This window comes from Podarcis gaigeae (genome assembly GCF_964106915.1).
Source record: "Podarcis gaigeae genome assembly, chromosome: 4".
NCBI classification, from domain to species: Eukaryota; Metazoa; Chordata; class Lepidosauria; order Squamata; family Lacertidae; genus Podarcis; species Podarcis gaigeae.
In genome coordinates, this window is record NC_139677.1 from 36,618,804 (window position 1) to 36,631,049 (window position 12,246).

The 12,246-nt window shown below is 43.9% G+C and overlaps 1 protein-coding gene and 1 long non-coding RNA gene across 3 annotated transcripts in view; one reads left to right on the top strand and one right to left on the bottom strand.

Moving 5' to 3' along the window:
* ASMTL (acetylserotonin O-methyltransferase like) overlaps window positions 1–5,305 on the bottom strand; it is a 21,135-nt gene extending 15,830 nt beyond the window's left edge. For both annotated transcript variants that reach the window (XR_014563103.1, XM_083734375.1), the window contains exons 1-5: window positions 5,177–5,305; window positions 3,328–3,459; window positions 2,778–2,825; window positions 1,475–1,539; window positions 414–475 (exon numbers count right to left, since the gene is read on the bottom strand). Coding sequence is in view for 1 of the 2 variants with exons in the window: in XM_083734375.1 (XP_083590501.1) it covers window positions 414–475; window positions 1,475–1,539; window positions 2,778–2,825; window positions 3,328–3,459; window positions 5,177–5,269 (400 nt within the window). In the remaining variant the exon portion in view is untranslated. The remainder of the gene's footprint in view (window positions 1–413; window positions 476–1,474; window positions 1,540–2,777; window positions 2,826–3,327; window positions 3,460–5,176) is intronic.
* A 608-nt stretch (window positions 5,306–5,913) lies between these two features.
* On the top strand, window positions 5,914–8,081 carry LOC310842581. Its single transcript, XR_014563239.1, has 2 exons — window positions 5,914–6,750; window positions 7,381–8,081. It is a non-coding gene; the product is annotated as an uncharacterized lncRNA (long non-coding RNA).
* The last annotated feature ends 4,165 nt before the right edge of the window (window positions 8,082–12,246 follow it).

Genomic DNA, 12,246 nt, shown 5'->3' on the forward strand with positions numbered 1-12,246 from the left:
TCCTCTAAAAACATTGGATGCTATCCAACTCAGAGCAGACCCACTGAAATATGAATGGACTTAACTCAGTCATGTTCATTAATTTGAATGGGTCTACTCCGAGTAAAACTTAGTTGGCTATCACCCAATGTACTCCTCAGTGTGAACAAAGAGAGAAAAGCCAAACTCCTGCAGTCTTCCGATGCACGCAGACACTAAAGTCCCCCTCTTGGTGACTTTCAAATGAGGTTAGACTGCAAATACCATCATTCCTTACCCTAATGGCCATATTGACTGGGGCTAATGGGAGTTGCAGCCCAACAACATTTGGAGGCTTCCGGGTTGGGGAAGATTTCACTGACAAGTAAGTAGGCTACAGGGTCAAATGAGACTTTGATTCGCCACAAGCATCTGTATTCGTTCTTACCAATTACCTTTACTGCTGCAATGAACAATTGCGACACCTGTGAAAACACTGTGCTCCTTGCCACTCAGCCTGCGAGAAAAAGCAGATATATTTAGGCTGCAGCCAATTTGCACTATTTTTTTGGAAATCTAACACTTGAATTTGTTTGAAAAACAAATTCTGCTTATTTATGAACGATGTAGCAATGTTGGCAATCTACTCAGTTTTATAGCCTTACAAAAAAGGCAAAGCTAGGCACTTAACTTTGATTCTGTTTTATTCTCCCACCGAACTGAATGGGGCTTCAAAGTGCTTGACTTTGGCTGGATTGTGTTTACATTGATTGCTACCTCTGAACTGAAGTACTACTGAAAACATGAAAAAGGCACGAGAACCAGGCAAAAATGATACCTTGCTCTCCTTATCTAAATGAAAAACAGACATAAAATTTGAAAGCATTGGTGAGAAAAACTAACTGGTGTGCTATACTTTGGGGTTGGTTGCCTCTGACTCTGATGGACGTGAGGTCTCATTTTATGTTTTTAACAATTAGATTTATAAACTACTTAATCATGAAACTCTCTAAGCAGTGCACATAACAAAATATTGGTAAGTTCTCTTCTAATGTGTGACTAGGCAAGAGAAACTTTTATAGGAAACTCAACTATGCAATAAATAGCCATGGTCAAATTAGGTCCAATTTGATTACGCAAAACAATAGGTCCAAGCATGGATTAAAATAAAAGCTTGATGCTTTCACAAAAATGTATCACAGCCTGCCTGCTGTGATTCACACACAGGTGTGTTTATGGTTGTATTTGACAAGCAGATTTAAAAAGTGATCCAGAGATTAATCTGAAACAGAGCTAGCCTGTTATGAGCTGTGGGAATAACTACACAAGAAATGCAGGTAACTGTAATAGATGCATTTCCCCAACAAATGAAACTACATGCTTTTCATTCTTATGAAGGGCAACTGAAAAGCATATCCCAATCAAGTAATTTTTCATTTGCTTTCCATATCCACAAATAAGGCCGACAAAGGCAGTATAACATGGTTAGAAATAAGCAGTGATTTGAAGTACAAACTTTGAAAGCATCCTATATGCATCTTGTTTGTCCACTGGTTTCTCCAAAATCTGTTCTTCTATTGTCTGAAATGGGAATAAATATATTTAAATATGTATATTTGCATACACTTGTCAAGGGAAAGCCTAGTTCTCTCCCATAGAAGAGTTGCTACTTGAGGTGAAATAAGGACATAGGAAGCTACTTTATACCAAGTCAGTCCAATGGCCTATCTAGTTCAGTGTTGTTGACACTTACAGTATTGGCAGCAGTTCACCAGCATTTCAGACAGGAGTTTTTACTATCCTGCTCTGGACTTTTTGCATTTAAAGTGCCATATTTTTTGCTCTATAAGACGCACCAGACCACAAGACGCACCTAGTTTTTGGAGGAGTAAAACAAGAAAAAAAATATTCTGAATCTCAGAAGCCAGAACAGCAAGAGGGATCGCTGCGCAGTGAAAGCAGCAATCCCTCTTGCTGTTCTTTCTTCTGGGATAGCTGTGTAGCCTGCATTCGCTCCATAAGACGCACACACATTTCCCCTTACTTTTTAGGAGGGAAAAAGTGAGTCTTATAGAGCAACAAATACGGTATCTACTGTACAACTTAAGCTACAGTCCTTCCCCACTTAAACTCCTTTTCACCCTGAGATATTTTTACATATTAATGATTAGCTACTTTGCTTTCTGTCTGTGTACAAAGCGCTTAAAGTAAACACTGCAGGTGATAAGCGTTTAATTCCATGCACAAGTAAAAGCAGGAAGTCTAGGAAAGAGCTATTTAAACCCTGGAGTTAAAAAAAGCACATTGATGGAAGCTTGGGCTGGATGGTTTGGCATACCCAATTTCTATCGTGCAATTATAAGTACATGCAACTTCCGCTTTCCAAAAAAAATGTGTTCCTAGGAAATTGTTCATTAGGTGAGCGTTTGCATGACGAGCTGACAATTTCCATTATTTCCTGACGATTTCCATTATTGGCTGCAGCCAATCAGCAAAAGAGAGACAAAAGAAAAACTGATTTGTCCCATCCCTCCTGCTCTCTGATTTGTCTGATCTCTCCCCCATCCCTCTCTCGTTGATTTCTGCCCAAAAACGATTGCCATCAACCAGCAAAGCACAAACAAGTAAGGAAGTGGCAAACTCTGGCTGTTCGGACACCTGAATCAGTGGGGTGTGTCGCATGGTTTGGGAACAATTCTTTCTGTTTGGATAAGTGAATTTCTGTATTGCGAGTGAAAGCGGGACCTGCGTGTGTTGATAAAACAAGAGTTGCTAATTAGAGAGATTCTAGTTTTCAGCTGCTGGTGTCTATGACTTACCACTATGGTGTCTGCCCCTATAACGACATCGGGTGTTCTAAGATGTTTCTGAAAAAATAAAAATGCATTTTGTTCAGTTTTCCACCTTAACCATAACTTAAACTTGGGAAATTAAAATTGGGAAATTAAACAGCAAGTGGGGAATAAGCACAATAGAAGCAATCTTGAACTGATTTAGACTGCATCCAGCTTTCCCATCAACCATTAAATAAAACAGTTATGCTAAAGGTGTCACATGAGGGGGTTCTGTGAGGACTTGGCACCTGCTTGGTCCAATCCCTAGTGCACAACTGTCTGGAACAGGAAGCCTTCCTGTACTACTGTACTATAGATTAAATGTCACCCTAATGTCACATGGACACAACTACCGGTAATTGTTTGCATGCCCCATCTCAAATACTCATGCACTTCTGTAGTTAAATAGTTCGTTGTTAATAAGCCAAGTTCAATAAACCAAGATGTAGGGTTCTGGACTGCAAGAGCAAAGAGTTTGACAGCACAGCATTTTTAAAGCATCGTCTCAGACAATGGAGGTCCGTATATGGCTTACCAGATGCATTCTGTTTGCCACTTCAAGCGCCTTTTGCCTTGCAGTTTCTACAGCATATTCAAAAGGAGCTGCGAAAGATGACTTCTCAAGCGTCTCTTTGAACCAGGAGGGAACAACTTCAAACCGGAGGCCCTGTTAGAGACACTAAGTTATTTCAGCAATAAATCTTACAAAACTTGAAGGCTACGTGGATGCTCTCTGCTTAAGGTGCTGGTGGAGGGACGACTGAACTGGCTAGCGGCTACTGAAAGCATTTATCTCCATGACTCTGGAGGGATGGTTGGAAACCAGCTGCTGGAAATCATGGGAGGGGAGAGCGCTCTTGTGCTTGAATCTTGTTTGCAGGTTTCCCACAGGCATCTGGTTAGCCACTGCGAGAACAAGATGCTGGCTTAGACAGGCCATTGGCCTGATATAGCAGGATCCTTGCATGATCTATTGTCTAATCCTCTTTTAAAGGTAAAGGAGCCCCTGACCATTAGGTCCAGTCGTGGCCGACTCTGGGGTTGCGCTCATCTCGCTTTATTGGCCGAGGGAGCCAGTGTACAGCTTCCGGGTCATGTGGCCAGCATGACTAAGCTGCTTCTGGCAAACCAGAGCAGTGCATGGAAATGCCGTTTACCTTCCCGCCGGAGCAGTACCTATTTATCTACTTGCACTTTGACGTGCTTTCGAACTGCTAGGTTGGCAGGAGCAGGGACCCATCGTGGGGATTCAAACCGCCGACCTTCTGATCAGCAAGTCCTAGGCTCTGTGGTTTAATCCACAGTGCTACCCGCACTCCTTAATCCTCTTTTAAAGCCATCCAAATTGGTGATCATCGCAGCCTCCATTGGGAGCAAATTCCACAGCTGAACTAGTGTATCGAGTACTTTCAATGACTTCAAAATGTGTGAGAACTGAATGCATCTTTGAAGACCTGCCATCTCATTGCACTCTGTGCCACTGTCTTTCCCCCCTTCCCTCCCCCCTGGAATGTTGTGGGGGGTGGCAGCTGTCTGTAGTGCAGCCTGCTATCCTGGGTCTGAGTCCAACTCATGGTGAACTTGCACAACAGCACCTTCATTTCATCTCACAAACTATTTTACAGGCTGCAGACATGAACTTTCCATCGCACTCAACATCCATTTATTTCCTCGCCGCACTTTTAGCCAGATGAACTTGAAAACTTGCTCCTTTCTTTAGAACTTGCTTTTGAATCCCCACCCCAATAACTGACACAAAGGTTTGTCTGAATTTTTGTCCCCTTTGAAACAGAGGCTCGTCCAAACGACAGATGTGCTATTTGTGGCTGGGGCAGTGGCTCTAACACATGCCGAGTAGGATTTTAGGACACTAATATATCCTGAGCACTTTATTGTTGCTTCCCAGGACCAGAAGCGGAGTGCTGTGTGTGTGAGAGAGAGCGAACATTAAGCCCTGGCTCAGAGTAGTTGCCACAAAATGAACTTGTTTTGGGGGGAGCAGACTTTTTTGGGGGGGAGCAGAACCGCAGATTTGTATTATTTTTTTCTTGATAAGTAGTTGGGAAGAAAGTGGCTGCCAATGGGATTCTCAGCGTCCCCTCCCTCTCTCCCTCTTCAGCTGTCAACCTGGCAGGCAGGAATTCAAGCGGTGCAGCCAAGATGCAGCGATGGGCTGTTTATTAATATCGTTACAAGTTATTTATCAATCGCCTTCCAAACCACCATCTCAAGGCGACTTACACGTGAAGGCGCCACCTGTGCAGCCGCCCAAAACGCGGAAAGGAAGGCAGGGGCCACCCGGGGGGCGGGCGGTGCCAAGCGGGGCGCAGGAGCCGCGAGAGCGCACAGGCTGCCCCGGCGCGCAGCGAAGGCGCCACACTCACCGCGTTGGTGAGGATCTCCTGGCGGCGCGGAGAGGCGCTGGCCAGCACCACCCTCTTGTGGACCAGCTTCCCGATGACGGGGTTCAGGACCATGGCTGCGGCGGGACCGGACGGCCGCGGGAAGGACGAGCCGACGGAGAGGAGAGGAGGGAGCCAGCCGGCGCCTTTATCGCGGCGCACTTGGGGGAAGCGGCGAGGGGCGGAGTCCTCCAGCGTCTCCTCCCCAGTTTGCGCGGAGGGGAGGGAAAGAGCAGCTTCTCTTTCCTTCCCCCAGTGGGTGGCTGCTCCTACTGTAGTTTAGGAAAGACGTTTTTCATGCCTTGTAGACGGGGAGAAGCGCCCTAGAGATTATTGAGCAAATAAGGAGCAAGATCTGTTTGAAACACAGACCAACCAACAGTATCTCAAGGGGGTGGGGGGTGCATTTAAAAACGCAGCAACTAAGCATGGCATTGCTCTCTATTTCTGTCGCTTGGTGGCACTGGGCTTAGTGGTCTCCAACTAAGCAGTTCCTTATTCTGTTCTTGCTGCAGAATGAGGGGGCTTTCCTTCCAAGGCAACCACAGCAAAGCACGCACAACTTTAGTTGAAAAATAAGCACCACCTAACCCCAGCCACGTTTGGAACAAGAGGGCAGTCTCCCATTCCGGGGTTCAAATTGGGAATCTGCTTTGGAATGCAGGATGTTTTCAGTCCCACGTTTTATAAGGGAAGGAATCCCCATGAGAAGGTGTAGGAAAAATCTTTGTAGATGACTTTTATAAATCTACAAACAAATATGATGAGTCCATAGCACATGAAAATCAGCGAATCTCAAAAGAGTCTACCTTGGGACCAGCGACAGTAGGGAGAATTTATATTCTGGTGACCAGGAAAGCAACCAAGGAGCTGGGAAACCTCTTGACTCAAAAGATCCCCCTCACCATGAATTTACAGAGTGGTCTTAATTTAAGTAAGAAATTATTCCACAGTATCGGACGTCACCACACCTGTGCCACACAGTAATATGGAGATAATAAATGCCTTTCCCCATAGAGTTGTTATAAAGCTTTTCATTTTTAGAAAAGAGATGATGGACTAGATGGATTCTAAGGTCTGATCCACCAGTACTAGTTGCTGTAATTCAAAGTGGTGTTGAAACCCAATGGAAACAACTAAATATTTGTTTATTTATGTATTCGTTTCTTTCAAATCTTGCTTTCTCATTCCTTTGGAACTGGCAGCTTGGAGTGTTTATTGCCACATTTTTGTACCCAATCTTTGCATAAGCTTACATCTAACAAAAAAAAAAGTGTCCTTTCAAAGTGCCAGAATCATACTGGTATTCAAATGCATACTGCCTCCAAGCATTTGCCAAATGTCCCAAACAGCCAGTACCCAGGAGTTATGATTTGTGTTGTTCTGAGCATTCAAAGCAAGCTGCATTCTAACTGCCTCAGAACTCCAAGAGGCAGTTGCTACAGTGCTCAGACCAGCTTCACTCTTCTCAGGTCTTCTCTGAGGTTAGGCACACAAAGAGAAAGCCCTGGGGAAACTCCTTGTGTACCAGAGACTGGTTGAAGAACTGATTTCATGTAGGTGCATATATGCAGCACCCCTCAGTTCCCCACCAACACAGCAGTGTTTTCTCAGACAAGAACAAATTGATTTTTATTTCCTTTTGTCCTGAGAGGCACTTGGTAGGTTTTTCCACATTTTGTGTGTGTGTGTGTGTGTGTGTGAGAGAGAGAGAGAGAGAGAGAGAGAGAGAGAGAATGAGGATTAAAGTCAGAAAGGATTCTGTCCTGAACAGTAGCTGTATTGGTCTGTTGCACCAAACTTTCTTTCAAGGGTAGAATGCGTAACTTTGGTTGGCTCATACCTGACATTTTAACAAAGAGAGGGAAGGGAGGGGAGCATAGGATTGCAAAGGAGGAGTGGACAAGACAAGAGTCCAATTACCTGCATGAAGGGGGTCCATGTAACGAAAGGGGTTGTGCAGTTGTGCAATTTCTTCGCCCCTGGGGAAGTCTGATTCCTGGCACTTATGATTGCAGGTACAGCAGACTTTTCCATTCCTACGTCTCAAGGGGGAAATGCAGAATTTGCCCTAGAATGATGGCATTGTTTTAGCTGCACATCACTATTTGCTGAAATTTTAGGAGATGTCCATATGATACTGTGCCTAACTATCTACCTGTTATCTTTTGTCTGTTTTTCTCCAGCATGCCTTCTATCACCAGCCTTCCCAGTACCAAAGCTCCAGTTCCACCCCAGGCACATTATGGCTCCTTTCCGGTACAGCTGTTGTGCAGGGTGTCCTGTTTTCAACTGGGTGCTTTTGTCCTGGCTCTTATCGGCTCCAATTATGGAGCATCTGCTCCACAGCCAATCTTGAATGGAGAGTGTGGCAGGTTGAGAACATCATGGGCAGCAACAAACCTGGCATTGAAGGAATTGAGATCTGGGGCACCTGTTCCGTGTGTAGAATTACGATGAAGAAAATCAACGTTATATGCATACCATTAAACAATGAAGAGTCCCTACCCTCTGAAATAATCATTGCCCAGGACTTGATGCCATTGGCCTCAATTGCTAATGCGGTGACCGTTTTTTGTATGGCCTTTGCGCTATATAACATCTTTAAGCCTGAAAAACACGACAATTTCATCGCTACCTTCTTGTGTGTGTTTGCAGTCCGTTTTACAGAGAATACTAGCCAAGCCTTTGAGTGCCTGTGTGCTGCTCTCAGCCCTGGCTAGCAAGAACAATGATCAGGGATACTCGGCTTCAGTGGCCCAGAGAGACCTAGGCCGCTTCCAGCTTTAGGCAGAATAAAAGCTTAAAAATGATGGAACACAAAACAAAATAGCGCCACACACCAAAGAAGTGTGACGTAATTAAATATGATGAAATATCTGTGAACCATGTCTTTTACCAAATCATATCTCTCATTGGCTTACATTTTCAGCTCTAAGCTAAGAGTGTGTGCCACATTTTGGTCTGCTGCAGGTAGAAACAAGTTGAGAGAAGAATCAAATACCAAAAAATTAAGAAGTGACTAAATCTAAGGCCCACATAATTATATGAACTATAATTTTGAACAGATCCATGATTATCTTAGAGTCCTGTAAAGTTTTCAGTTTTTAGGCTTCCAGAAGGTTGGGTTTTCTGCCAAATTTCACCAGATCTTATTTTATTTTATTGCTGCCATAAATACAATTCTGCCCCTTGCAGCTTTCCCACAGTGATTTGTAGCTAGAAATGACTTTGACAGAAGACCACGGGTATTTAGGAACAAATTTCCCTGTACAACACAGTAAAATTGTTATCTATACAGACTGTGCTCTCTGTGTCTATAATCCATACTGTGAAAGGAAAAATACATTACACATTTGTAAAAGTCAACAGTTTCATAACGAAACCTTGGACGTAGTAATCTTTGACCTGCGTATCCAGCCTAGGCCACTACTTTCCTGATAACTCCTGGTGTCATTGTTCTTCATCTCAGTCAACTTGCTCACTTCATCCTTTGGTTTCTCAAAATTTGTTCTGGAGTAAGTTATAATGATTACCTGTCAGGGTCACCTGGTCCCTGTGTTAGCTTACTAGACATGGTTTACTTTGTTGACACTGGGGTATTTGAACTTTTCCATAGAAAGCCTAGCAGGGAGGATTTGGTTTCCTAACACAAACTTCTTTTCGCTTTTTGCTTTGCTAGAACATAGCAACATAAGATTTGTATAGAAAAGCATACAGTTACTTTATTATTTCATTATTATTTATTTTAAAGCATCTTTGTCCTTCACCCCCCCCCAAAACACTCCCAAATGTCAGCTTACAAATGTCAGTTCCTACCCGCAGGATTACGATTTCTATTCCGCTCATATCTCATCAAGGCTCTCCAAGGAACTCAAGGTGACAGAAACACAGGCAGATTTAGGGACCGGTTCTCTTGCCCTGGGTGCAAAACTGAGAGGGTGCCACAGGGGGCAATGCAACAATGATGAACAATGGAAGGTGATTCTGGGAGACGCAAGGGTGGGTATCAAATTTGGGTGTTGCACAAGGAGCCACTGAAAGTCCACCAAAATCTACCACTGACATAAGTGATTTTCACTCTCCTTGTAGCTTCTCACCAACCCTGTGAGATATGGAAATCTTAGTGGGTCTCTCACTGAGGACTCAGCTACATTGGCAAAGAAAAATTGCTTTATTTTCGTTGTTTATGCATTCTAACACAGTGGCACCAGATGGCGCTGTGGAGTTTTGCTTTTTGCTCCCCCGAATTCTCACTGAGGACTCTGCTGAAATTTGAGATTCTGAGGTCTGCCATTGGGATGGTGGTGGGTGTAGCGGAATTTTCCCTTTCTAAAGATTTTTATTTCTAATTTTGCAAGCCTCATTATCTGCTGATATCTCCCTCTTGCACATGACTGGTGACTTTTTTGACTGCATAATCGATTAAATGTGGCTGCATAATGGACCTCACATAATTGATCACATGACATGGCACCCCCCCCCCCATTTGAATGGCATTGCCCAACAACTATGGGGGCCCAGCCCATTCAAATAGGGGGCTGAAGGGACCTCGGCCCCCAGGAACCGGCTCCTCTGCGTGATACAGAACACAAGTCTGCCCTACCTACCCAACAAGTACACATCTAGATGTTCTCTAAATAAAGGAGATAATCGTTTTAAATCTCCTATGCAAAATATCCCAATGTATACATTAACATATTTCTATCGTTTCATTGGAATAGTCATTGGAATATTTATAAACTGCCAACTCATAAAAAACTCAAGGCAATGAAATCATTAAAATGTTATGAAATTATTCCTATATTACAATACACATTACACTGAATCAAAAATAAGTGTCTAAAAACACCAGACGAGAGAAAAACATTTCCAACCTGTGACAGAATTCCAGAACTACTACAACTGGGAGAAAAATCACTTGGGGTTCTTCATTGAATTGACCACAAGAGGTCAGTCTAATTCAACAGTGATATTTTAAGACTATTCTTTTTCCCCTGAATCGTCTGCACTCCCATGTGGCAGCTCATTGTGGTGTTGGTTCTGCTCATGCTTGCAAAATGTGCACAGGATTCACATGCCATCCTCATAAAAATGCTGCCACATATTATTTCCCTCTTTAATCCAGATTTACCATTTCAATAAATAGAAGCACTTGTGGAAACTTGTGGTAAATCTCAATTACATTGTGGGTGGGGGTGATGGGATGGCATTTTGCTGAAGACATCATCCTGTGGACGCTGTAAGAAAACCAAAAAACTTGCATGCCTAAGCACCACTGAGGTGGTTCCATGCAGCAGTCTGTTGCGGACTTGCTGCACTGACATCCCATCCATTTGTTCAAACAAGTGACTAGGCAGAAGGTATCTCTGCTACTTCTCAAATGCAGCAGAATTAGCAAGCATTTTTTATTATTCCCGATTGCTTAATGATAGCAACAACAAAACATGGGCATTCATTCTGGTTTGTTTTATGGGAGATTAGATCACATTGGCTCTTTCAAAACCATCTGTTCAGATTTGTTTACAAGGCGGTTAGATGATGTTGTGTTAAAGCAAGTGTTACGCCACACACTTTTCAATGCAATTTCCCTTCACAGTCCTTATTGCAAAAAATAAAATAAAAAATCATTCTTTGGGGGAAGTGGTTTTGTTGTGTAAGGCCTCTCAATGAACTATAAGATACCCTTCAACATTCTTCAGATAGGGACATTTCTTACTGTACCCCAACTACCCACCTCAACCCTGACATTTTTTGTTCCCCCCAAGCATTTCCTATCGGAAGAAGGGCAATTGCCACCACCTGTGCCATCCTGAAAAAAAACCTTAATTCTGATTTTATTTTATTCTTTGGTAGATTTACAAACACACAGAGATAAATAAGTTTTAGGAACGGGCAAGTTTAGACATGGATGCACAAAGTGTTCCTTAAAAATATAGTAATCAAGACTCCATGAGGTTCGCTCTGCTCCCCCTTTCTTCCCACCCAGGGTGGCCCTGCCCTCTGCCTCTCCCTCAGAGCCAGTTTGGTGTAGTGGTTAAGAGCTATGGACTCGTAATCTGGGGAACCGGGTTCGCGTCTCTGCTCCTCCCCATGCAGCTGCTGGGTGACCTTGGGCTAGTCACGCTTCCCTGAAGTCTCTCAGCTTCACTCACCTCACAGAGTGTTTGTTGTGGAGGAGGGAGGGAAAGGAGATTGTTAGCCACTTTGAGACTCCTTCGGTTAGTGATAAAGCGGGATATCAAATCCAAACTCTTCTTCTTCTTCTTTACGCAGGGCTGGGGCTTGGTGGCAGTAACCTCACCTCCTCACCTGCTCTCCAGCAACCACTACAAGCTGCTGAAGTGCGTAGGCCTTCAACAACAGCCATAGAAAGGCCACGGAGAAGCAATGGGATGCTCCCTTTGCTGCCACTGCTCAGGACACACACTGATTCCTCCTTCTCCTCGGCAGCAGCAGTGGCAGGGGAAATAGGGACATTCCAGGATCAAATGAGAAGCTGGGTTGGCTTTTGTAATTCTGGGACTGTTCCTGGAAAACCGTCACGCTTGGAAGGTATGCTATAAATGCTCAGCCCAGTGTGTTAACAAAGCCCACCTGAAAGTAGTGAGGGTCTGAAAGTGCACTGAGTCTATATAAACGCACACGCACACACACACACACTTCCTGAAATTAAGAAAGCTGGGCATGGTGGGGAGGTAACCATGGGTGGGTTTTGTGAGAAAGAAGGGGAGTTCTATTCAGACAATTGACCCATCTAACTCTGTCTGCAGAGGTGACCAGCAATAACCACCAGGACTTCAGATGGAGCTGTTCCTAGTGCTACTCAGAATGGCTGCGTATTGAACTCAGGATTTTCTGTGTGAGAAACACATGTTTTGTCACTGAGCCTTCCCCCATGCATTGCATGTCTGTGAAGTACCATTCAGACATGCCTGTGCTACCTTTTCTACAAGGTGTCCACTGCAGTAACATTACCCGCTTCTTCCTATCACCCAGGGAAAACTTCTCTTTAGTGCTCAATTGGAGCAAACAGCAATCGGGGTTTCCAC